Source organism: Trachemys scripta, chromosome 2 (assembly GCF_013100865.1).
Source record: "Trachemys scripta elegans isolate TJP31775 chromosome 2, CAS_Tse_1.0, whole genome shotgun sequence".
Lineage (NCBI taxonomy): Eukaryota > Metazoa > Chordata > Testudines > Emydidae > Trachemys > Trachemys scripta.
Genome location: NC_048299.1, coordinates 27,250,486 through 27,277,484, shown reverse-complemented (window position 1 = coordinate 27,277,484; position 26,999 = coordinate 27,250,486). Strand labels below are relative to the sequence as shown.

The window sequence follows — 26,999 nt, the reverse complement described above, 5'->3', positions numbered from 1 at the left end:
CTCAAAAATTTCTTGAAAATTCTTAATTGAATAAGTTAATTAGACTATGTAAACCTTTGTCTTATTGCAACATGAGTGACCATGTACTAGTCTCCCTCCTGATAGCAGATATTCACCTGTCCCATACAATGAGTAACTCAGTGCCAGTGTGGGTATCTGTCATTGCAAGCTGTCCAGGATGGAGGGAGAAGGGGAAATAGAGCTGAGCAAATAATGATTATTCTTATTTTCTGGGTTCAATACATATGCCTGACAGCTGTGCTGATTTGGCGGATGCTGGTGCTTGAGGGTTGTGCACACATTACGGTGATACAGAAGCCAGCTGTCTGTCCAACCAGCATAATAATAAAAAAAACCCCTAATGTAAGGAGCCAGGCATTTCTTTTTACATCTTAGGCACCGCAATGATTTAACAGGAAATGCTGGCCCCATGACACAAGGCATCAATGTGCTAAGTGGGCAGAAAGCTGGTTGATAGATCATTAGAAACCTGCTGGCAGGTCCAGAAACCTTTATTAAATATAGCCAATATTAATTTTAAGACCATCCTACTGCAAACTCTACCCAGCTCTGCTACTGATGTTTGACACTGAGTGCATCACTTAACCTTTCTGTGCCTCAGTTTTCCAGTATATTTGGGGGGTCAATATACAATACTACTTATACATCGGAGGGCTATTAGCCAGGATGGGAAGGGATGCAAAACCATGCTCTGAAGTATCCCTAGCCTCTGTTGCACAGAAGTTAGGAATGGGTGACAGGGGATGGATCACTTGATGATTACCTGTTCTGTTCATTCCCTCTGACGCACCTGTATTGGTCACTGTTGGAAGACAGCATGCTGTGATAGATGGACCATTGGTCTGACCCACTATGGCTGCTCTTATGTTATGTATCACAGAGTACCCAAAAAATTTAAATTTGATAATATAGATTTTAGCTAAAGATGTAACTTTATTAAGTTTATTTAAAATACCAACAACCAGAAAAACCCAGAATGTTTAAAATATATACTCATCACCTCTGTGCTAGCAACATACATAATACAAATGATCGCCTCGTTAGCATGTTGACTAAGACAAAATGTGATGTTTATGTAGTTTTTACAGCAGTTATTGTAGCTTCAATTGCTTTATAAGCTTAGTGTGGCACTGGAGTTGTATAAAAATAATGTGAATATAACAAATGAAATATTTGAAAAAGCTTTCCAAACCTTTCAAACTACTCAAATTGAAGTAAGCTCAGATTATAGAAATGTAAAGATGCTATTTAATTTAAAAATCTAACTATCTGTCCCTTGTAGAACCATGTCTACTAATCTTACTTCCATTCCATTGAATGGTCAAAAACTTATTTCATTCAGAGGAAACAGGATTAGGCCTTAGACTGAAATTCTGCTCTGAAAAGGGACTCTAAAATGTGCTATTCTACACTTCCACTTTATTCTCTCTATCCTTCTCTCTCCCCAGGCCCCCAACTCCAGATTAAATGGACTAATTTTACAAGTAAAAAGATAACCATTGAAAACAATATTTACAAGGAATTTAAAAAAATTCAATAGGTAAGCTTCATGTACCCCACATCCTTAATATCCAACTGATTCTATCTTATTGCTAACAACAGGCAGGGTTACAAGACAGTATTATGAAAGAACCCACCTTGATTTTCAAATTGCAAAATTGTTTACTGGGCTGGCATCTTAAAAAAAGAAGCTTTTTCTATCAGCTAGCCTGGCAAATACAATCTGTGGACTGAGAGCTAAGCAGGATTCTTACTTCATAGGAATGATCACCACTTTTAATGGTTTTGCAGGCCAAATTGCAGGCAAACCCCTAGGTAATTGCAATAGTAATAAACAATTTTGACGATACACAAGATGAAACATACATAATCTAGCTCCCTCCATCTTGTGTTGGCTCTGCAAGACTAACAGGAACATAAACTATTTTTTGTCACCAAAGTTGGCAGATACAACTCTAACAAACACAAGGAATACCACTAGTCAAACAGGAAAGTGCAATTTTTACATACATTCTTGAGAATACAAGCACGCTTTCATTTTTGACCAGATCCTCCAAAAAGGCAAGACAGACTGTCTTTTCTCTAATATTTTACTATGACAAGAGGTAGAATTTTCTTTATGACCATCTGAAAATGCAGAAGTCGACTCCTGATGCGAATACTTTTTGAAGCACACCCCTCTTTGGATGAGTTGCATTAGTCTAGGACTTCACCATGCCATCCCTTCTATTTTGTAGACTTGCTGGCATGTGGATGGTTTGTTTGGGACACAGCTCAGAGCACTTTTCAAATAAAACTTTATTGAGGCTGCATAATGGTTAGGTGGCAGCTGGAGAGAGATTTCAGGATGACACACTTGCCACCAGAGAGTAATGCTCACCACTGTTGCTGACGTAAGGTTTGCCACACTATAGGTTTATAAGTCTGGCAGCCAGAATCTAGCACAGTCCAAGAAATGACCAACATATGATACTTCTCAGGTAGGAAAATAATTGTCAATTACTTAATGCTGTACATAAAAGTGGGGGGATGCATCCCAGTCCTGGTGGCCATCAGCTTGGAGTTTAAAGACTGGACTGTTCCTAAATAAATGACAAAAGGCAGTTTAGGGAGAGGACTGTGGGACCCACCCGAGAAGAGTTTTTGCTTTTCTTTTTATATTCCTGGGCATAGCGACTGTAAGCAACTGGGCCTGTATCTCTCCTACTGGGCAGGAAGGTCATTTTTTGGCCTGTGAAAGCTACATTCCATCATGCAAATTCCACAGCCACCATGTTTTGCTTTTGGCAAACGTGGTGAAAGTAAGCATTCCAGGAGAAAACAGTAGTCTCAAAAAATCTTGCTTAACTACAGTTTACCAAGGGTGCAGGCAGTGCCAATAACTGCACAACACTGAACCAGGTAGGTCACCATGGTTCATCTCACTAACCCTCCTAGGGGTTGGGAAAGCTACAAAACTGGTAAATGAGAGCCAAGTGGACACAACCCTCTCTCCCTCACAAGTACATTTTATTATATTTATGTCAGGCACAGGATTTCCAGGCTGGAATCAGGAGAAACAGACTGAGTTTTGCTATTGTTGACATGTGACTTTTGTGTAGTAACCATGATTAATTTCAAAATCTCTTCTTAATCAAATCCAGTTCTAATGTAAGTGCGTACACAAATCCTGCTGACTTATACCAGGGCTGGATTTGCCCCATTATATTTATAAAAATATTATCCCAACACATTTGCTAAGCTTCCATTAAGAATTGGCAGATTTCCTTCATATAGACCTTTTAATAAGCCCTATATTACCCAAATTTAGAACATTTCATCCTCAGCATGTAGAAGCAGACAAAAAATTTTAAAGCACACAGAAATGGAAGACTTCCTGAAAAATCGCTGAGTGAGATTTTCCCTCTCCCCAACAATTCTTCTGATTAGATAGGATAAGACCAATATAAAAAGTCAGAATTCCTTCAGTGCTAATGAGATGAGAAAATCTGGATCCCCAAGTATAAGAAATAATATAAATCTGTGCTGGTTTTCTCTCTAATAACCTATACTTCAGATGGTAAGAAGGCAGTTAACACTAAGATCATTTGATCACAAATTAAAAACAGTTTTGAGAATGAAAAAAGAAAGACCACTAAACCTAAAGTATAAAAGCATAAATTGCATTTGAGAAAAAAATATTGCACAAAAACTCCTATACTCACATTGATAGTGTAATCCAATTACAAAATCAATGTACCTCTATGTAGTGTTTCCTATTATTTATTGATAAATATGCTCAAAAAGAAATAATATACTCATGAGAAATAAACTTCATTGTTCTGGTAATAAGTTTAATGTGTATAAAACTGAAATTGAAATAATTCCACACTACATTCTTGTAGGTTTCAGAGTAGCAGCCGTGTTAGTCTGTATCCGCAAAAAGAACAGGAGTACTTGTGGCACAAGTACTCCTGTTCTTTTTACATTCTTGTAGATTCTCAAGTACTATTTTCCTGGCCTCGAAAGAACCATCAAATCTTATATCAACAAGAATATCCAAAAGTATTTAAAGCTTTCAGACACTAAATAAAGAGTATATTCTTTACCTCATTGCATTTACTTATTCTTCTAGCTACTATAAGCTGAATCATTCCTCGTTTGTTTCCTTCTGTAGACATGGACCTTCTTAGGGTTTCCATAGCATCTTGGTTTGTCTTGCCTAATAATGATTCTCCATTTACTGCTATTAGCTGATCATTCACTCGAAGCCTGCCATCCTGGCAAAAGAAAAGGTAGCGGTCAGTCACATAAAATAATGTGCGATAAAGGAAGTTTATGTCTTTAGTAAAAAAAAAAAAAAAAAAACCACAAACCAACTTCGCTTAATCCTAATAGTTTATGGCCAAATGAACACTGGTATAATAAGCTTTTAAGCAGCCATTGTAGGAAGTGTCTGTTCCAATCATTTATACATTTGCACTTCAAGCAATTATCATAATCTGTTTACCCAAATAGCATACTAATTGAAACATGCCAGTGATTGCTTTCTTCCTTCCAGAGAGCTTTTAAAGGTTGTTTAAATCCTGAGACACACAAATATGTGAATCTGAGTAGCAATCTAAAAGTTACATTTGAGAGAGAAATTAGAAAATACTGTTTCCAATGAACACAGAAATCCCATTCTCCTGAAAGCTGTGGCCTAAATAGTGGGAAAACAGACAGATGGATATTCCTCTTACCTTGGACGCTGCTCCTCCATTAATAATGGACTTGACAAAGATTCCCAAATCCGCATGGTTTTCTTTTGACCGGTTACCTTTGACACTGACACCAAGACCAGCTGATCCAGAATCATTAAGTGGAACTTCAAATGTCAGGAATTCCCTGGTGCCATCGGGTGTAAGAACAAGATCTTCTTCCTCTGATTTCTGTCAGGAAAGGATTAGCGTGGCATTATTTTAAAATGTTTTTTGCTTGCAATTGTCTTCCAGCTACAGGTACTGTTAAAGAAATGTTCTTTAACTGCAATATCACAATATTTCCCACTGAAGTTCCATGGAGAAATCCACATTAATAGAGCATCTGGTATCACCTCCAGATGATTCCTAGAACCAGATGGGGGAGAGAGTGTGTGTCCGCGTGCGCATATGCTTAACCCATCATTGGCTAGTAAAAAGGTTTAAGTGCCATATATATGAAGCACTTTCAATATTGACACTAATCATTTTACTAGCCAGAGGTAAACTGTATTAGAAGTATTTAAAGTATTATACTTTCTTACTTGAAAATACAGGAGGAAACAAACAGCAGGAAGATAGATAAATATTACTCGCTTGCCCCAATTTCTACATTTGGAATTAGCAGCATTAAAATAAATGTCTTGAAAAATGTTACAGCTGAGATCAGCAACAGGAAACCTTTTTGCTCTCGGGAGCCAAAAAAAACTGCACAGTCAAGGCTGGGTCCAACCAACCACTATTTCCTTTCTTTCCTTGCTCAGCCCCTCACCACTGTTCTTACTCCCCCCACCCCTCTGGTCCCGGATTCCTCTGAATACATCCCATGCCCTCTTTTCTGAATTCATGAGCACAGTTTTAGAAAATCCATCCCAAGGAACTACTATCCCAGCCAATGTCCCTGGACTATGTGGCAGGCAGCTGCTCAGTGACACCCATCCACGCTTCCTCCTAGCTGTTCAACTGCAGGCAGCTGGCTTCCAACTTCACCTCCAGCTGAGATGAGGCCAGCCCAAGCAACTACTGCAAAGGAGAGTTGGCTGCTTACTGCTATGAGGGGCAGTGGCCCACTGAGTAGCCAGAACTGGAGCAGCATTCACATATCCGTGCAGACAGAGAGAGGTCAAGCTGGGGAGGGGATGTTAGATCAACTAGTTTGTTTTCCCTTCTATATACCATAATTTCCATGCAAAATTCTTCTAAAGACATCTGAGTGAAAAGAGATGCTTGAAATAACAGTAAGCACTACACACGGAGACTGGTGAGTATTGAAATAAAACAGTCTATACTGTGCCACTCCACCATACAAAAGGAGATATTAATATATGAGACAGCCTCCTGTTTCCAAAGATATGTGATACAGAATTGTGTGCGTTGTTAGGAGCCTCTAGGTGGGTCATCTAGTTCATCCACCTTCTTTGTAGTGGGATCATTTTTGTTACCCCTAACCCTCCCTGAGAGGTTGGGTGTCAAGACCTGGTACACTGAGGCAAAGCCATAACAACAGCTAATTTTAAATTGACAATGCCCCTTTAATTGGTAATCACAATGCTGCAGAGCATGGAAACACACAGATTGTACTAAAATTTTCCCTAGCCAACAATAATATACCAACAATTATAAGAAAATAAAATTTGCATTGAAGTCATATTGAACAGTAAGAATCTCAATTTAAAAACTATAAAAATTGCACCAAGAACATCACTCAACAGCATTAAAATGCACAAAAATGTAAAATGTGGCATTTGAAAATTTAAAATGAAAATAAAACACAATCACTGCCTAATTGCAATAACTTCCATTTGATCTTGATACACTCCAAATTAACAGCTTCAGTATGTCAATCAAACACCTCAACATTATTTTCATGATTAGCTGATCTGCAGAAAAAATTTATTGCTTCATATACTTTGACATGCCTGAAATAAACACACAAGAGAATCTATGTACTGTGATCCCTGAACAACATTCACCTCCCTTAAGATTTTTCACACACCATGTCCAAAACAATTAGCAACCATACAACATTCTGTTCAGACTTAGTCTGCTGAAGGAAAGGTCATCTGAAATGACTTCAACTGAATGAATGAAGCTGCTCAAGTATGTAATTTGTAATAAAAATTCGATGGGTGATAAAATATGTAGGTGAATTTTTGGCTTCAAATTCACACCTTGCATCAATTCATAATAAGTGATATTTGAGATAAATTTTCTACTTTTTAAATATAATATGAATATAGTATACATTTAAATTATAAACTTTCTTGACTAGAACAAACTTGTGATGGTGTTTAGATACATTGAATATGGAGATAAAAAGTAATAAGATAAAGAACAGATGATGTTTCTGTCCTAAACTGCCATAAATAACTCAGCCCTGATTTTAGAATGATCATAAAACTTGTAATTTTCCACAAAGGTAAAAATGGAACCACTGACAATCTGCTAAGTCCATTTTATCATTTTAGTAACAGCATCTCCTTCTTATCACTTCCTGCTGCTATCCCTGTAGAGAAATTTCCTGCTTGGAAGTCTTCTCTTTGCAAGACCTCGTCTGGGATCAGCTAAAGAATAATCAGCATGGGATGGAGAAATCAACAAACTACTCCCACCTAATGGGGGAAGCAATTTTCAATCAAGCTGGGATGAGTTTTCAAAGGGGCTTGCTGTGGTTACGAAGCAGGCGGCATTCTCTACAGACAAGGTTCATTCTCTGAGGAAGCTTAGACATCATTTTTTCTCAGCAGTAACTAAGTCACTGAAACTTGTCTGTTGTTACTTTGCAATAATATATAAAGAAATGAACAGAAATTAAATTTATCATGGGGCTCTCAGGCAAACTCCAGTTCATTCTTGATTTCTTTCAAAGCATTGAGTTAAAAAGCTTTGTACACTCACTCAGATTGAAAGAACACATATCTCTAAATTATTTATAGAATAAAAAGCAGACCATTTAAGGACTAAACTCATTTTTCATTAGCATATATACAATCCTACATACATGATGATGATACCCATGTGATAAATTATACAACTATGTTATAAATTGCATTTACCTGAAGCCTCTAAACACTTAACCTAACTTTGACCACTCTACCCGCACTCTGCCTCCATTAGTCCATCTATGCTGCAGCTTGTAACATTCCAAACCTTAGGGCAATGCCATCAGCCTCCATTTAGCATTAATAGTTTGTAAGCCAATCGCCAAAAGAGAAGTTTTCTTCTTTTCTTCCAAATGTGGAATTTTGGCTTCAAAATTACACTGACCCAAAGCTAAGAACAGATATATTTAGTTCTGGACAAGTGATAGGTTTAAGGTGACACTAGAGCTAGAAATGGTAGCCTTACATCACTGGAAAGGGAAGAGTCCCGCTTCTGTCTTTTGCTTGTAGCCTTAGAAAGTCCCAGTATAATCTGACTCTAAAATCATAGCATTTTTATGTATTGAAAGGAATTTTACTGCATTTTAACAAGACTTTTAGAATGCATTATTTTCTTCTCTTCCTCAGAGGCCTGTACAGTTGGGTTCATGGTACTAAGAGATCATGGCTTTACAGATCGTTAGATTTAAAAAAGTCTCAATAAAATTCATGAAAATTGTCTGAAATATTTCTAAAATACTTATTCAGTTATGTGTGACATATACAGGACACATGATAGTTTGGTTTGATGTGATGTGAAGGCTTTATTGACACTTGTTTCGAATGACCTGCAAAAATCATTTATGGCTTTGCCACTCATGAGTTATGTGGATGATTCCAATTTCATATTAAGCAAGCCCTTAAACCAAACCTCATCACAACACTCTCTCTCTCCATCTCTGTGTCTTTGTCTACATATATAGATACACACACACACACACTCACACTCACACACACACACGTGTAGATACATCTACAAACACAAGAGTTAAAAGGAGTCAATAGCAGCTCATTTTGTCTACAGAGAATTGTTTTCCCGGAGGCAAAATTTAGTATTTATGTAAGTACTGGCTAGATGTATGATGGCTAGATGTACTAGAAACAGTGCACGTGGGTGGTCTGCAACACACCCCTGCAATTTCAGTTTTTGGCCTCTCCTGAGAAGGAACACTGAAAACTTCTGAGTCCTGTGGTGGATATGCATTAAAGACAAATACAATAAGAGGAGCTCATTTAGACATGAAATTGGGCCTCCAGTGGAGAAAACATTGTCCATCGATTTAAAAGTGACACACAGAGATTCCATCTATGTTTCCCTCTGATAAAAAATACTTTTAAAAAGAGAAAGAAAGTGACTTGTAGTATGTTACACTTTTTTTTTTTTTTGCGCATTATAGGTTTTACTGGCTTAGAGTGTCTATTTGTCTAGTTATAAATTGATGTAGAACTTATCTTGAATTTCCTCAAAACTGACTAATATAAAAAATCTTGCGCTCTCTTTCCCTCCCTAACTCTTCCTAGGTTAAGTATTTTAATTTCCTCCATATGTTAAACAAACAATAATGAATCTTATTTGCACATATATACCAAGTCTCATCATTCATATTGGCTAAGTTAATATGTCACATCTGGCAGAGACTGCAGTCTGTACAAATCAAATAGCAGCTGCTAAATATCAAAAACTATATTTGAAATTAGTGGGTTTTTTAAAAAAAACATTTTATGGGAAATGTGGTCTGCTTAAATTTTAATCTCAGCAAAGAGAAATTATTTGCATGTTATATGCAGATTAAGTTAGGAATTTGTTTAGTAGTGTTTACTGAACTAGCATTGAAGTAATCCTGCTCTCTTACTAGTTGTGATTCATTCTAAAGCAAAGGATTTGGGTTCATAGCCATGCAAAAGACATTTCAGTTTGATAGCAAACACAGATACTCCATCTTCAAAGATGCTTTCAATTTAATGCTTAAAATGGATAATAGAAGTGCAAGAGAGATTATTTTGCAGACGTTTTTCAAAGTAACAAAAATGCTAACATGTGATTTTCATTTAGTATGAAATTAAAGCATTGTGAAAGCAGAAGTCTAAGTATTTCCATGTGTTTTCTTATTTACCTGGGTATAAGAATACCACTGCTTGTCTATACTAATATTTTTCTTTTTACGATCACACGACTACTGTTCTGACCTGTGGATTTATTCACTTACAATCATTGTTATAACTAGTTTAAAATCAATATTTAAATCAATTGATCAGAACTCTATCAACCAGTGGTTCTCAACCTTTCCAGACTACTGTAATCCTTTCAGGAGTCTGATTTGTCTTGCATACCCCTAGTTTCACCTTACTTGAAAACTATTTGCTTATAAAATCAGACATAAAAATACAGAACTGTCACAGCACGCAATTACTGAATAACCGCTTACTTTTTCATTTTTACAATATAATTATAAAATAAATAGATTGGAATATAAATATTGTACTTACATTTCAGGGTATACTGTATAGCAGTAGAAGTAAGTCATTGTATGAAATTTTAGTTTGTACTGATTTCACTAGTGCCTTTTGGTAGCCTTTTGTAAACCTAGACAAATATCTAGATGAGTTGATGTACCTCCTGGAAGCCTTCTAGGTATCCCTGATTGAGAACCACTGCTATAAGCAAACTGCTTATCATACATTTCTAAACTCTGTGAAACGGGTGAAATCAGTGTAATCAACTACTTTGGATCACACAGGTAATGGTCAGTGGTAGCTACTACAATGGGTACAATTAAAGCGAATATGCTCTTATCTCAAATTTTTGCTCTTACTCAAACTTTTCCCACACTATGTACTAAAACCCATAAGTAGTGGTAAAAATAACCCTGATACTTCACAGACTTCTGTACTGTAGAACTGAAAACCTGGGCACTAATCCAATGGCATGTGGCTCAACCCAGAAAGCCCATAAAATAGCTCTTCTTTCCAAGCTATCTCCTGTTCATGAAAGAACTTCAGTGCCCAGCACACTGATCACAGAGGATCCTAACCCTGAACAGTTCTCCCATAGCATGACCTGGAAGACAGCGAAAGCTGACCTATCTGAGAGAAAGCCAGCGAACCAAAGGAAAAAAATTCTGGCTTTGCAGCAGTTTGTGGTGAGAGCACACTACAACTTCCAATGGAGGCAACATCAGTGTATAAGGGCACTGAGTATGGGAGTAAGGGGACCTGGAGATTCTAGGGGACCACAACTGTCATGATAGAAATGGCTTTTGGCTCAGCAAGCCCCAACCCTTTGCTCTCTTTGGCTGACCAGGGAAAACTTTCTTCAGGACACACAAACTATCTACAATTCCTTCCCTTGTTGACTTTCATGCTAGAATCCACAAAGCAATCCATGACTTGGCTATGGCCACATACTACAAACACTGTATTAAAACTACCCTAAAATTATCTTTCAGGGTGGGTCAGCTTCATCACATCGCAGTGTTGTGTAAAGCAACTACAGAACATTTTGATGTTGCATCATGAGATGAGGATAGAAAATCATGAATGGTGTGAAGAAAGTAAATAAGGAAATGTTATTTACCCCTTCACATAACACAAGAAACAAGGGTCACCCAATAAAATTAATAGACAGCAGGTTTAAAACAAACATAAGGTAGAAGTTCTTCACACAATATACAGTCAACCTGTGGAATTCGTTGCCAGGGAATGTTGTGAAGGCCAAAAGTATAAACAAGTTAAAAAAAGAAATTAAATAAGTTCATGGAGGATAGGTCCATCAATGGCTATCAGCCAAAATGGTCAGGGATGAAAACCCATGCTCTAGGTGTCCCTAAACCTCTGATTGCCAGAAGCTGGTACTGGACAACAGGAGATGGATCACTCGATAATTTCCCTGTTATGTTAATTTCCTCTGATGCAACTGGTATTAGCCATTGTTGAAAGACAGGATATTGGGCAGACCATTGGTCTGACCCAGCATGGCAATTCTTATGTCCTTATGTTGGATATCTACCGTATGATATTGTGACAGACTTGCTTTTTTCCAGAGGCCAAATTTGTAAAGATGGTGACCTTAATTTAAATCCATATTGAGCCACCAGCTTGCTATACAAGATGTTAATAAAGCTGAGGCAATATAAAAAAAATTTACATGGTTGTTCTCTTGAATAATTAAAAAAAAAATTAAATATCCCATGCCCTGTGTTTACGCCCCTATAGGCTTGCTTTCCGCCAATATTCTACCAAACAATTTCATTGGCAGGAATGGTCATGGAAACAAAGTATTTCAATTGACTTTCTGGGTGATGTTGGCAAGCCACTTCACCTCTCAGTGAACACCTTCTGGATTGAGTGCCAAGGAAGAACTCATATTTGAAGACTTCAGAGCCCACAGTGCAGTAAGAAAACTTTACATTTTTAACATGAGTGTTCAAATTAGAAACCTAATCTTAAAATCTACACATACAACCAGGGAACAAAATACCATGCGACTTACATGCCCAATCAAATCTAACAAACAGATTGAATTTCAAATTTCAAGCATCTTATACGTTTGGCGAGCTGCTCATGATTGACTACAGCAGGGCAGGCAACCTACGGCACTCATTTTCAGTGGCACTCACACTGCCCGGGTCCTGGCCACCGGTCCAGGGGCTCTGCATTTTAATTTAATTTTAAATGAAGCTTCTTAAACATTTTAAAAACCTTATTTACTTTACATACAACAATAGTTTAATTAATATTATATTAATTATTAATTAATATTATAGACTTATAGAAAGAGACCGTCTAAAAACATTAAAATGTATTACTGGTAGCGAAACCTTAAATTAGAGTGAATAAATGAAGACTCGGCACACCACTTCTGAAAGGTTGCTGACCCCTGGACTACAGGATAGGAATTATCCGCGGAAATTATTAACTCATTCATTTCAAGAAAATTCACAAACAGAAAATGTTAAATGTTAAATTTGTTATATACATCATTCACCGTGGACTGCTGGCTCAATTCTCTTCTTTAATACTCCATATAAATCAATCAGTAATATTTTATGTCCAATGGTAAGAGAGTGTAAACACAGCAGTATCCTGCAGAAGATTAGATTCTCTTTCTTTTTTAAAAAGCCATCAGTTTTTTAGACTGCATCTTTATTAAAAATGTAATCTGAAGCCATTCAAAACTACCCTAAAAAAACCTTTGAAGCCAGTGCAATCATCCTCACATCCCTTGCTATCAGTACCAAATTATTAGAAGACAAAAGCTGCATATATTCCTGTATATAACAAGAAGTTATAAAAAATAATCGGCATCAATCATTCATGATACAGACAATCAACATAAGAGAAAATAACACTGCCAACCTCATCAGCAGGCAAATCTCTCCCCATCTGGTAATAACATCCCACATGAAATGTCAGTACTGTCCTCTGTATACGCATATAAGCTAAAACTATTCAGACTATACTGCATGGACTCAACTTTCAAACACGCTGAGCACCTATGGCTCCAGATGAACTCAATGGGGTACATAGGTGCTCAGCACCTGTAAGAAATTCAGGCTCCTTGTGAAAGAGACAGTTCTATTTCTTCTATAGGGCAAAGCTTCGATGTAAACTAAAGATCTGTATGAATTACCTCTAAAAGAAGTGATCAGAACCTATGCTACTCCCCTTAGGCAAAATATCAATGTTACTCCCTGGGGAATTCTGTGCCCCTGTGGGGGTGCAGAATTCATACCTTCTGCAGATTTCATGGCTCGTCCGTGGAAAAATGGGGGAGCAAAGAAATCTGTGGGGAACATATGCCCCTTCTGCAGCAGCCCGGGTGCGTCTGTTGGGAGCAGCCAGCAACAGAGAAGATCACCACAGAGGGGAAGCGGGAGGCTGAGCATGCATGTGTCCCTGGAGAGATGTTAAGGGGGTGGGGCTGGGCACGTGCCTGCGTGCGAACAAGTGAGACACACTCACTCTCTCCCTGTCACTCGCTGTTGCTGCATCCGGGGCTTGGAGGTGTAAGTCTGTGTGAAGCAGGCTCTGTCCCTGAGGCAGAGCAGAAATGTAACAACTAAGGAAGCAGGCTGCTAAGGTTCCCATTGTTAGTCCGGCCACCGACAGTACCAGGAGGCGTGAGTCAGAGTGACATCATTCTCCCACTACGAGAAAGGGACCAAGTGATCTTCTGCGTTGGATCATATGAACTGGAACCATAAACTCCCTGAATATTAAATCTCACCAAATGAGGGTCAATCCATCCTCATCATCATATCCACTCATTATACTCCACACCCGAACATAGCCACTATATGAACTTCATATCCTCATATGTCAATGGATGTACTTTGACCCATCAAGCTTTTACCCCCAATTGGGGATATTGCAGATTATGTATTCTTAAACCAAACTTTGCACCCTCGATAATCTGTATGTTATTACCTGATAACCAGAAACTTCTATGCTCACACTCTGTTCACTATTTTTTTTAACATCATCTTAATAAAATTTTTAAATCTGTTCTTAAGCCTCCTTTACCTTGCCAGAGTGGTCTAAAGGAGCCTTATTGTAAATGACAGTAACAGACTCCTCAGCTAGGAAGGTTTATGTGCTTTCTCCCCTTTTTTGTCAAAGCCAGGATACAAACCCAGATCTGATGACCAAACCAGTGCCTTAATCCCAAGACCATCCTTCTATTTTAGCTGGACTTAGGAAATAAGGCATTAATCAAACCTCACAACCACGTTGTTTTGGAGGTAAGGTTCATTTATGCCAATTTTACAAAAGTGGAAACTGCATCCAGAGAGACTGTGCTTTTTCCATTGTTGCTAAGTAAACCAGTGGAAAAGTCAAAAAATGGAATCCAGGTGTTCCAATTTTCATTCCGCGACTCTGACCACTAGACCAAGGGTTCTCAACCTTTTTCTTTCTGAGTCCCTCCTCCCCCAACATGCTATAAAACTTTCACAGCCCATCTGTGCCACAACAACTGTTTTTCTGCATATCCAGGGCCGGCGTTAGGGGGAAACAAGAGGACAACTGCCCAACACCCCGTGCCACAGGCGGCCCTGTGAAGCTAAGATGCTGAGGCTTCGGCTTCAGTCCCAGGTGGTGGGACTCGGGCTTTGGCTTTCTGCCCTGGGCCCTAGCGAGTCTAATGCTGGCCCCTCTCTTGCTTATTTTGGCAGACCCCCTGAAACCTGCTCATGGCCCCCAGGGGGTTCTGGACCCCTGGTTGAGAACTGCTGCACTAGACCATAACTCTCTTTAATGTAAAATTCTCAAGTAGCTGGAAATTATTGTTTTCCTAGCAGTACACTGACATGCAGGTAACTTGCAGGTTTGAATTTAGAAAATAAACAGAGGAAAACAATTGTAAATGCAAAATAATACCCAAACACAATTAACTTTCAAAGAGAAGGGGGAGGAGGGGAATTAATTGGCAGATGTTTTACACAGTATAATTAACAGTTTATTTCAATGCTCTGTAACAAGATTAATTATGCTTCAAAACAGAAATTTAATGACAAATTACTAGTTTTTTTTTTAAAACAAGGTCAATCTCCTACATTTCAAACAATCATCCTGTGGAGCAACAGGTTCATCTCTTCCATTTTGTTTTGTTATTGGCCATCAAAGTGGTGCAGCTAGTAGAGTCTGAAACCAAGGTTTTAAAATGTCATATAGGCAAAACCTATGGTTCAGGAGTAATTTGGCTTCTCTCTCATTCATCAGTGAAGCAGAAGGTAAGACCTTATGCTTAGCTGGGGCTTGGTTGCAGATAGAAATGAAGGTGTACTTCTTGGTGGGTGACTGATGATCAAATTTAGATGCTGCAGGGTTAATGACTTGGGGAAGTTCTTGATTGCTGTTATTATTATGGGAATAATCAGAGCCTATAATCTTGTGAAAGTGAGGGAAATCTAAAGTCATATACTCTTCTGGACTGGCTGGCAAGGAAGGACTCATACTTAAAGATTTCAGAGCCCACAGAAAAATGAAATAAAAACTGATTTTCAAATATTTGGGAGGGTCTGATTGTCTACTGCAGTTTTGTTTTTAAATCTAAAAGAGCAGATTTTTTTGTATTTCACCTGTCTCTCCTGATCTACACAGATCCAGCATCTTCACTGCTTTTATTGCTACTATTTTCGCTCTGCCTTCTACTGTGAATTCCATGACACAAAACTTACAACTAGCATCAGAAGAACTGGAAGTGTATGCAAAAACAGAAACTGTATGAGTTGGAATCTGAAAGGCCTGACAGCTAGAGACAGGAGAACTAAACAGGGAATAAGGCAGAACCAAGGAGAGTAGGGAGAGGCAGTCAAAACAAACACGTTTTAAAAAACAAATAAACCAGTGACTGTGTTACTGATTTACAGCTGGGGAAAATTTCCTTTGTAGAAATATCTAAATTATACTGTATGTGATAGTTCTAAACTATTTTTGGGTCATAATTACTCCAGCACAAAAACAATTTGCAAAATGGAGGTAGGTGGGTGAAGGATCATTGTCCATTACAAATTCTCACTTCCAGATTGAGTCCAGTTTTTATTCCCACCCAGAAATACGTCTTCAGTTGTCTCTCCCTTTGACTACCACAACTACCTTTTCCATAGCCTCCTCAAGTTCCAGGTTGCCAAACATATGGAGGATGCTGCTGCCCAATTCTCAAATGTCCAATAAATGCAAAATTAAGCCCATCTTTATAGAATTTCATTGCCCCATTATGTATTTCAGGATCCAATTGAAAATTGCCCTCCTGGACTTGATAACTTTTAAAAGTCTTCTTTCAAATTACCTCACTGACATGCACTCTCCACTCCTCTTCTCATTCCTTCTGCTCACCTAGGCCTGACTTTCTTTCTGCACCTAAACTCACCCCTGTTCGGAAGGCGGTCCTGTCACATGAAATAGCTTTTCTATCTCTCACCAATTCCCCATCTTACTTCACATCCAGCCAAATCTCTCTTCTCCCTTCCCTCTAACTCTTAAAATCTCCCTGCTATCATTTATTACTTAACTTAGCAACTGTGTTACCTAACTATACGAAAGTTTTTGAGATATCACCTGTAGGAAAGATACTATAGACATGAAAAGTATATATTGTATTATTTTATGATAATGCTCCATAAGATGAAATAAATGACTAAGTATATTTTAGTATCTTAATATTAAGACACTGATATTCCTGCCTGGAAAGTATCAATGGATCTATGGAAATCTCTGAACACAACTTTGCCAAGGGATCTCAATCCAAACTTCTCTAAAACTTACTACTTCCTTAACTTACATCACAATTCCTTAAAAATCACTTGCAACAACAAACAATGGCTTGAGATAAGGATACATGTCAGCCTTAACTTCAAACTTCCTGTTTTTTATTTGTTTGTTCTTCAAACTTAAATCATATAATGATTCTTTAAAATATCCTGACTAAATTCCCAGCTTATTGAATGGTTAGCCTCTGTCCTTTGACCAGGAGGCTTTCAAATAGTACTGCAAATTACATAATAAAGAGAAGTTTAAAATGTAAGGCTAGAGAGAGCCATCTACAGTATAGAATGTGAAAGGAGGGTCTGTGAAACTTTATTTGATGGAAAAGTGCCATATAAATTTTAAAATATTTTGGGAGTCTTCTGAGATGTAAAAGACAAAGCTCTTACCGTTTCCTTTGGAATTTGTGACTGGCTTTGTTCTGCACTCTAAAGGAAGTAAAAAAAAGAAAATAAATAAGAACATGGCTACGTAACACATTCACTGTCTATTAGCAGAGGGAGAGAGTCTCAATTCTGGCATGTAGCGGAGATGGGGGAGTGTAGGGAACTGGTTGTACTCCGGGATCCACAGCCACCCAACTCTGGCACACAGTAAGAGTTGCACAGGCACAGCTTTAACAAATCTTATACCAGACCTTGGAACATAGCCACATTCACATCCCCTATCAAGCCCCGTGCCCCCCATTTCTGCCAGGAGTGATGAGGGTGTGGTTGGCACAGGACGAAGCCCAGCTGTCCACACTACCTGAATGCCAAAGGAGATTTCTCCTACTCAGGGGGGGTTCTCCGCTTGCTGAATTAAGGCCACTTTACATGGTACAAAACTGGACAATCTTGTGCAAACATTTTAAAGAAATATCTGCTGTCAAAATACCCCATGCCTCTTTCAGCGGAGGCATGGCTTTGAGTTTGGCAACAGAATGGCCACACCCTGTGGTTGGGAGAGGGAGTGCTCATGCTCAGCCACTCCGGACCCCTTCCGCTGCCACCCACGTCTCCTAAAGCCTGAGTGTGCACGTGCGTACGGGCCTAGGGGGAAAAACATTCTTCCCATAGGCCAGTTTGGAGGTGTGTTTGGGGAACCGACTGGCTCGGGCCCAGGTCCACCCAGGCACCCAGTGGTCATCTTGCCACTACTGCTGCCTAGCCCTCCCTCTCTCTAGCTGAGGTATTGCCGAGCAGTGTTTCCAGGATGCCGTGGGTCTAGCCAAATGCCTTATTTGGAGGATTTTTTCTCTTTAGTCCAAAATGGCAAGATGGCTAGGGGGAGTTTATTTGGGGTTTTCTGGCTTCCTTGCAGCATCCTGGATATTCAGTTTTTTGGCCAAAAGGACTGGGAATAAGAACAGAAATTTAATGTTAGGAAGTTATATGTGAACATCTAGTGAGCCACAACTTGCAGCCAGTGTCCAAATGAGGATAAAAGACCGAAAGGATCAGCTCTCAGAGATAAGTAAGGGATTCAGATATGGCAGGTGGAACTACTACCTCACAGGGCAAAGGAGAGACCTTAAATCTGTATCTAACTGCCTCAACCTTGGCTGAAACCAGGGACTGATCCTGGGGCCTCTAGAGCTTGCACTAAAGAGCTACATTCTCAGAACTGTATCATAATTTCCATCCTCTGTGGACTGGGTACCTCTTAGAGGCATCCTCATTCTCCTCACGGGGAAGGACAAGAGGATTCAGAGGAAGTCTGTGTCCTATTGGTTAAGCTGAAGAGGACTAACCCAGATTAACTGGCTATATGGCATGACACCATTTAACAACACAGTGGACCCAAGAAAATGCCTGGCATTCTGGGGAAGGGCCTGATAGTCCCACCACCACCGTCAGTTAAAATTAATAAACTTGCAGCCTGCCTCTTGGAATTCCTTCCCTGCGTTTGTGTTTTATTTGCCTGAGCATTCTGATCAATGTAAGTGCAAGTTTCAATGCTGCTGGTGCTGAATTATTATTCTCCCTCATGTGCACATATGACAACACAAACTGTACAGATTTTACAGTAAACCAAGACAGTCTTTGCTTAAACATTCCCTTAATTACTTATATATAAATAATACTGTGCACTTTCATAGTGCCTTCCAGCCAACAATCTCAACATGCTCTAAAGACATTAAGCTTCACAACTCTCCTGTGATGTAGGTAAGTTTTGTTCTAAGGCAAAGTTAGGCTAAGTGACTTGTCAAAAGTCATACAGAAAGCAGAACCCACAACTCCTGACTCCCCGAATCAAATCTAAAGAACTCTTTATTGGCATGATAAGCCATACAAGTGTAGCCAAAGTGTAAATGGCTGTAATATTGAGCTCCTGTCAACAGACAACTCCCAGTCCAGTGCTTTATGCACAAGATCATATCAAGTAAATGTTCATGGAGTATTTACAGTCATGAAAACTCTGTTTATATATTGCTCATTAAATGTACTTACAATATTATTTGTAAGAAATAATAAAGCAACGTGGAAAAGATGGAGGGAAAGCAGGACCGGCTCCTGGGTTTTTGCCATCCCAAGCGGCGGGGGGGTGGGGGGAAAGCCACAATCACAATTGCGATCGGCGGCACTCCGACGGCAGCGCCACTGCGCCACTTTCTTCTTCGGCGGTAATTCGGTGGCAGGTGCTTCCCTCCAAGAGGGACCCGCCTCCCAATTGCCGCCGAACAGCCCGACGTGCCGCCCTTTCCCCTTGGCCGCCCCAAGCACCTGCTTGCTGGGCTGGTGCCTGGAGCCGGCCCTGAGGGAAAGTGGGAAGGACACAAAGGACAAAGTATTGCAATTGTTAAAAATTACATTTATCATTAAAAGCAAACAGACAGTTTTAGAATTTTTTTTCCATATAAAACTTCTATATGTGAAATTTTGATAAAAGTCAATAAGATGAATTGTTTTCAAACAAATTGTCTTTATTATTTTTTCCTAGCAGATGGAAGAGCACCGCTTCAGAACAAGTTTCAGTTCAGCAGCTCCCTCACCACTTCTCTACTCGTGCTCTCCATTATGCCCTATGACAGCTGCCAGCCGAGCAGAGCTAGAACTTGCTCATGTCAAGGTGTGAATGAACAAATCTTTATGCAATCAGGGTTCATCAGACATTCTGGGTTAGAATCTCAGCTAGTGTATTTTGCTGAAGCGCCATTGGAGTTAGAGCAATTTACACCAGCTTATGATCTGGACCTCTGATTATGTAGGTAAGTAAAGACTTCTCCACCTACCACCTGCCATGACTATGCTGCTATACTGACTTCTGTCAAAATAGCACCAGAGAGTGGCATCAGCACAGCAGCAGCAGGAAGGCTGCTGAGGCTCAATTCATTTAAAGGAGCTGATTCACTTTGTGATGTCAAAAGATACGCAATAAAACTAAAATTAAAATGAGGAAATATTAAGGTTAACATGTACTTCTAGGCTATTCTATATACAAGGAAGTTAAATCTTTACAGGATTTTATATGCATTACTATTCATTATGTCATTATAACATTAAGGTTAATATAGAAATAATATATACAAAATTAAGGTATATTCTTTTTTCTAAGAGTTTATTTACAACACACACAAAAGTATTTTCATTCACCTTTACTGTAAATTACCAATATTGTGAAAATTACATCACAGAAGCTTGTAAACCGATTGCTTTCACCATTCCAGCCATTCAGAGGCATGTGATACGATTTCCTTTCCATACCATTCATTTGATTCAGTCTTTAAAGGAAAGCTTTCATAAACCATGACATATCAGTACTTGAAGTCACATTCCAAAAGAATTAGGCTAACAAATTTAGCTCATTTGCAGCCTTCTCAGCCACTACAGTTTTTTTAGGGTTAAATGTTGTTTTGAAAGATAAAAGACAGAGCAAGGACTGATATTAAATGCTTTAAAATACTAAATAAAAATTCATTATTTCTGCATTCAAGATATTAAAAATCCTGTAGAAATGAAACAATTTGTTTATCACACCAAAAAAACACAGCAGTTGATCTTATTCTGTCTATGAAAATGCATCCAAACAATTTATTTTATAGCTATATATTTATAACCACAGCACTTTAATTGAATATAGAACATAATATGGTTTATATTCATAGTCTACCTTTTTATAATAAAAGTTATCATGGATAATAATCAGGGAAATATGTGTATACACTTTGCAAGTCGAACAGGTGTTGTAATAAACAATGATTGTTTCATTTCACTCAAATTATTCAGAATACATTCTGTGAATTACCCTGCTAAATTAATAACAGTGGGGGTGCATACCACATAGGGGATGCTTTATATTAAAATAATAACCTTTTTTTCCTTGAAAATTCCTCTTTTGGTACCATAGCATTCATATATCCCATTCTGGCCTACTTTTAAGTGCTCAGAAAATGTTTTGATCAAGTGGTAGGACAAATAGCAAGTTTTCAAACACAGACTCATGAGTGTGAAAGGTATGAAATAATCCACTTGTCTCATGTTGCAGTGGGGGAGGTCTAGCTTGGATATTAGGAAACACTATTTCACTAGGAGGGTGGTGAAGCACTGGAATGGGTTACCTAGGGATGGAATCTCTATCCTTAGAGGTTTTTAAGGCCCGGCTTGACAAAGCCTTGGCTGGGATGATTTAGTTGGTGGTGGTCCTGCTTTGAGCAGGGTTTGGACTAGATGACCTCCTGAGGTCTCTTCCAAACCTAATATTCTATGATTCTATGTATTCAAGTAAAGTCCATGCAATAGTTTTGTTTATAATAAGCATTTCCTGTCTCCCAAAACACCATCATAATCTGATTTTAAAACTCCCATTCACATATTCTAGTGAATATACAATTCCAAGACCAGAGCTAAAAAAAAAAAAAAAGTTCATATAAAGTTAACATGATCAGAGAATAACAAAAACTGATTTTCTTGTCTTCGTTTCTGGGCACACACATTTACCAGCAGGTATCAGGACCAGACCATTTGTTTAAATTAATCTAAAATCTCCTAGATGCTCTCTGTTTTACGCACCAGTTCCCTTGGATGGAATGTTTCTTCCTGACGGAAAATCAAAAGGCTCACAGTCCCTCCCATCTTAGTGCTTCTCAGCAGGGAGACAGCTTCCTCTTGGGTTTTGCCGGTTAAATCAACTCCATTTACCTGTGACAAATAAAACATATAAAACTGCTAAGAGTCCAGCATTAGAAAATATTACTGTACCCATCACACAGCACAATTCAATTGGAGGCCAAACTCTGTTACAAATCTAGAAGGAACTAACATAATGACTCTGCATCAGCTCCTATTCAAGTCAATGGGAGTTTTTATAATGGTATCAGTAGGAGCAAGGAATCAATAGGAAAATTCGTTGTTCTGGTCTTACATTTCTAATGATGATTTCTAGCAATCAAGAGAAAGAGATGACAGCTCTGGAGACCTCAGGCGTCCTTATGCTCAAGAACAGAGCATGCGTGGCAGAAGTGCAACTGTCCCCTGTGATGGTTCTCGGGGTGCCCAGGATTGTGAGTCACCTTGTTACCCCCAGCGAGAGGGAGACTTGCTTGTGCTTAATTGTGGGTCAGCTCCCTCATACCTGCAGCCTGTTATCCACCCAAATGAGCTCCTCTGGGCTCTGCCAGCCCTTATTTTGTCTTGCAGGTTAGCAATATGTGCACCCCAATCCCAGAGCCCCATTGAAGCGTTCCTCTGTAGTGTTCAACCCCTTACCCACAAAACACTCAGATATGCTGCCTCAACGGAATTCAATAGCTTGAATGATTCAGTTCAGGATCAGCTCCTTGTACAATAGCACAGCACTGAGATGCATATATAGTGAAACCAATCATAAGTTTATTATCAAAGATCAAGAGACCATGAGTAAGAATAATGGAAACAGAAGGGTTTCTGGGCACCCCGAGAACATTTCAACCAAGGCTGGTTGTGATCCTGTTTTCATGGATGTAATCTCACTGCTCGATTACTTCCGGGATGCAGGATAAAGGGGTGTCCCTTCCTTCCTTGCCTTCCCCTTATATTCCCAATGTTGCCAACTCTCATGATTTTGTCTTGAGTCTCATGATAATTGTTTCCGTAAAGGCTCAAGTCCTGGAGTCAAGTGGATATGTGATCATTTCAGCCTTCATTCTTAAAAATAAAATGTTTCTAGCCCTCATAGCTGTGGAGAAAGCTTCAAAATGTGACTCCAGTGCACCTTCAAGTCTCAAAAAGCAGAAGGCAAATAAAAAGAATACCAAATCTATTATTTTTACATAATCTCATGATTTTTAGTGAGCCTGACTCATGCTTTTTGAACATTTGGGATTGGCAACACTGTTTTATTGTTCACAGTCAGGACAACTCCCCTTCCCACCCCCATAATTAATTTTCCAACCTGCTGCCTTCCTGCTGCCTTCCCATCCTCCCGCTGACTTTGCATGTAAATGACTCCCTATTGTGTTAACTTACAATGCTTAATTTACATGTAGACCAACAGAGACAGGTGAATAAACATCCTTTGCTGGGCAGAAACCTGTTTGTCCACTCTGCCTTAATTTGGATTTCAGAAACATATTTTTAGCACAGATAGATAACTTCATACATACAGCATTGGTGCATACATTTCACAATGATATGAATGACCAGTGTGACCATGGCTTTCATTTACGACCTCAGAGGATATTCTTTGGTAAACCAGAATGCACATTCCAGGATCAGGATATTCTTGTAACCCCCCTGCCAGCTGTCACTAAGGGCTTTATGGTCACACCCAGGGAGATTTTCAAAGGCACATGAGGGAGTTAGTAGTTTTACTCCCATCAACTTTAAATTGGAGTTGAACCTACCTGTCCCTTATACCTTTGAAAGCCTTTTCTCTCTCTCTTTTTTTTTTTATTAAACCTACTGCATAGCCAATAGAAACCCAAGTAAAATGTTGGCATGTTCACCTGTGTTTTTCACCCAAATTATGAAGAATGTTACGATTATTATTTAAAGAACACTGCATTTTTAAAAATTGCTTCAAAGATGTGTTGCAAACGTAAATTTGTGAGACATTTTGTGTAAACAGATAAATATTTGATAGTGACACCTACTACACATCAAAACAATCTTTTACTGGACAATGTATTGATGAAACATCACGCGGAAAGCTGGAGACCCAAAGTTTTTCTTGTAATTAGCATTCCTCCACAGACATGTAAGAGGCCGCACAGTAGATAAGTATGAAACGTGTTTTGAGGTTTTGAGAATAGACTCTGTCCCTTTAAAACAGAGAGAAGAAACCACAGATAAACATGCTATAGATGAAATGCAAAACCCTGTTGCTTTGGCATGCTGACAGCCTTTGCTTCTTGCCTCTTCCCTTGATACTTTGCTCAACATCTGAGCAAGCTACCAAGTGAAATCGACAAGAGATATTGTTGGCTTCACTTTGCGCTTCTGCTCACAAAAAAGATTAGAAAAGTGAAATTTGTAAAATCTGGTCAGTTTCACTTTCTTAGGCTTTTCCATAGGTTGGTGGAGCAGCAAACTAAAACCAATAAGAGGCCTTATGTTTACTTGAATTTGTATGTAGCTGCTGTGTTGGTAGAAGGTGGTGAGTTACAGACTGACAAAAGACCAAAGCAACAAGAGGGTGAAATCATGATTTGGGGGGGTGGGGAGAGCTCTAGGAAGGATGAAAGAAATGGGTAGGGAGGGAAAACATAGAAATGAAGGGAAGATAGGAATGCTGTGAATCAGAAAAATGTCTTTAGTTCACCAGTGTCTTGAAAAAATGTATTATGCATATATGGCACTGTAACGAGGCTCCCTTCTTCACCCTGGGACCATCACAAACAGGCGGGATACTTTCCATGTTTATAAGTACCAGTGTGTTAGTCATTAGGTCCCCTCCATTATCAGTTTATCAGTACAGCCTTGTGCAACAAAATACAAGTGGATATACACATCCCCCTTAACCCACACTCCAGGGACAGAGAGGGAAAGATCTGCTCATCCTGACATCCTGCATCCCCCCTAGCCCAGTGGTCCCCAAACTGTGGGGCACGCACCCCTAAGGGGGGTGTGGAGGAACATTCAGGGGGGCACAGCAGGGCCTGGGCCAGCCCCCATGGGAAGCGGGGAGAAAGCGCCACCCAGCCCCGCTCTGCCCCAACTCTGCTTCAGTCCAGGCTTTCAGACTCATCCCCAGCTGCGGCTCCACTCCCAGCCCCAGCCTCGGCTCCCGCCCCAACCACGCCCCCTCTCCTGACCTAGGCTTTGAACCATGGCTGTGGCGGTGAGAGGATGGATGGGGTAAGTAGGGCGCGGGGTAAAAAGTTTGGGCACCATTGCCCCAGCCCCTGCCAGCCTCCTCCCCTTGCACTTCCTTCCTCTTCTTTAACTGTTCCCATCTGATGGGCTGATTGTTCTCACTGGCTTGTCAGCCTCCTGCCTAATTAAGCCATTGCACACCCATCTCTCAATTAAATCCACTCTAAGGGGGAATAGCTAGTGCCTTAGTGACCAGAATACAGGGTCAGCGCTAGGCTCCTGGCATCTTGTCACATGCACTCAGCTGGAAAGACAATAAATGGTAAATGTAGTGATATCAAGTGTAGAAATGACAAAAGAAATCTTAGCGGACAGAAGTGAAAGAGAATAAATAACTCATTTTGGAAGTGACAATTCATCTAAATAAAAGATATTAGGCCAAAATCCATCCCCCAATGTAAGTAATAGAGTTAATGAAATGAAGTTACATCAGGGACAAATTTGGACCTATATTTAAAAGAAAACGTTTGCTCAAGCTGACTGTTTTGACACCAGAACATTTTATTTAAGCTCAATATTGTAAGTGACAGAAAGTGAATTTCCAGCTTGAAGCAATATGATGCTATAACGATCTCATCTGCAGGAGCAGAGGGGATAGAGAGAAGGGAATTTTGCAGGTAAGGGTAACAGGTATTTGTTTTTAAATGACTTTTCTATCAAACAACAAGTATATGCTTTGATTTGCTCTCTCTATTTACTCTGTTCTTCCTTATCTCCAATATCTGTGATGCTCTATATTGCTATTTTTTTCTTAAAATCTTCTCTCTGGCCCTCCCTGTTCCCTCAATTGTGTTTTTTCCTCTAATTTATTTGCATTTAAGGAACCATAAAAGAACATCTATGCCAGGCTTTAGAAGGCAGTGTCATCAATTACAAATGCAATCCTTACACCCTCAAGGCCATATAAAACAAAAACAAAAAAGCAACAAACAGACCATGAGTCTGCAAGAGCAAAAGCACTCAGCTTCTCAACACTGAACAAGATATTCAGCCTCAAAGCCTCTCAACCTTCCCAAAATGCCCATTAAAATAAAAAAGAGCATTTCTCATTGTTTTCCCTTCGTTTGTTTTGTTTCAACACCTTTTCAGTGTTGTAACACCTTCTCCAGCATTCAAAGACTAGCTGCACCTTTTAGTTGGAAAGAAAAGGGCAGATCTTATGATTCCAAAGCAGCAGGAGACACATGCCCTTTGGCCTTGACTACACTTGCAGCTGTACAGCACTGTAAGTTAAACCTGTCTTCGTACAGCTGAGTAGGGAAAAGCGCTGCAGTCTGTCCACACTGACAGCTGCCAGTGCAGTGGTGTGGCCACTCTTGCAACATTTGCAGCTGTGTTGGGAGCAGTGCATTATGGGCAGCTGTCCCAGCATTCATGTGGCTGCAAAGTGCTTTTCAAAATGGGGGGAGGGGAGGGATGGATTGTGACAGAGCCTGGGGGGGGGGAGAGAGCTTTTTGGAGCATGTTGTCAAGTATCAGGGGGTAGCCGTGTTAGTCTGTATCTACAAAAACAACAAAGAGTCTGGTGGCACCTTAAAGACTAACAGATTTATTTGGGCATAAGCTTTCGTGAGTAAAAACCTCACTTCTTCGGATGCATAGAGTGAAAGCTACAGATGTAGGCATTATATACAGACACATGGAGAGCAGGGAGTTACTTCACAAGTGGCGAACCAGTGTTGACAAGGCCAATTCAATCAGGGTGGATGTAGTCCACTCCCAATAATAGATGAGGAGGTGTCAATTCCAGGAGAGGAAAAGCTGCTTCTGTAGTGAGTCAGCCACTCCCAATCCCTATTCAA

General features: G+C 39.5%; 1 protein-coding gene across 14 annotated transcripts in view; it reads right to left on the bottom strand.

Moving 5' to 3' along the window:
- Nucleotides 1-26,999, bottom strand: part of PARD3 (par-3 family cell polarity regulator) — a 658,319-nt gene that overhangs the window by 216,767 nt on the left and 414,553 nt on the right. For 8 of the 14 annotated variants that reach the window (XM_034760098.1, XM_034760100.1, XM_034760090.1 and 5 more), the window contains 4 exons: nt 21,916-22,044; nt 17,314-17,352; nt 4,743-4,931; nt 4,110-4,280 (listed from right to left, as the gene is read on the bottom strand). In XM_034760098.1, the coding sequence (XP_034615989.1) occupies nt 4,110-4,280; nt 4,743-4,931; nt 17,314-17,352; nt 21,916-22,044 (528 nt within the window). The remainder of the gene's footprint in view (nt 1-4,109; nt 4,281-4,742; nt 4,932-17,313; nt 17,353-21,915; nt 22,045-26,999) is intronic. The other 6 variants (XM_034760104.1, XM_034760102.1, XM_034760103.1 and 3 more) reach the window with 1 other exon arrangement.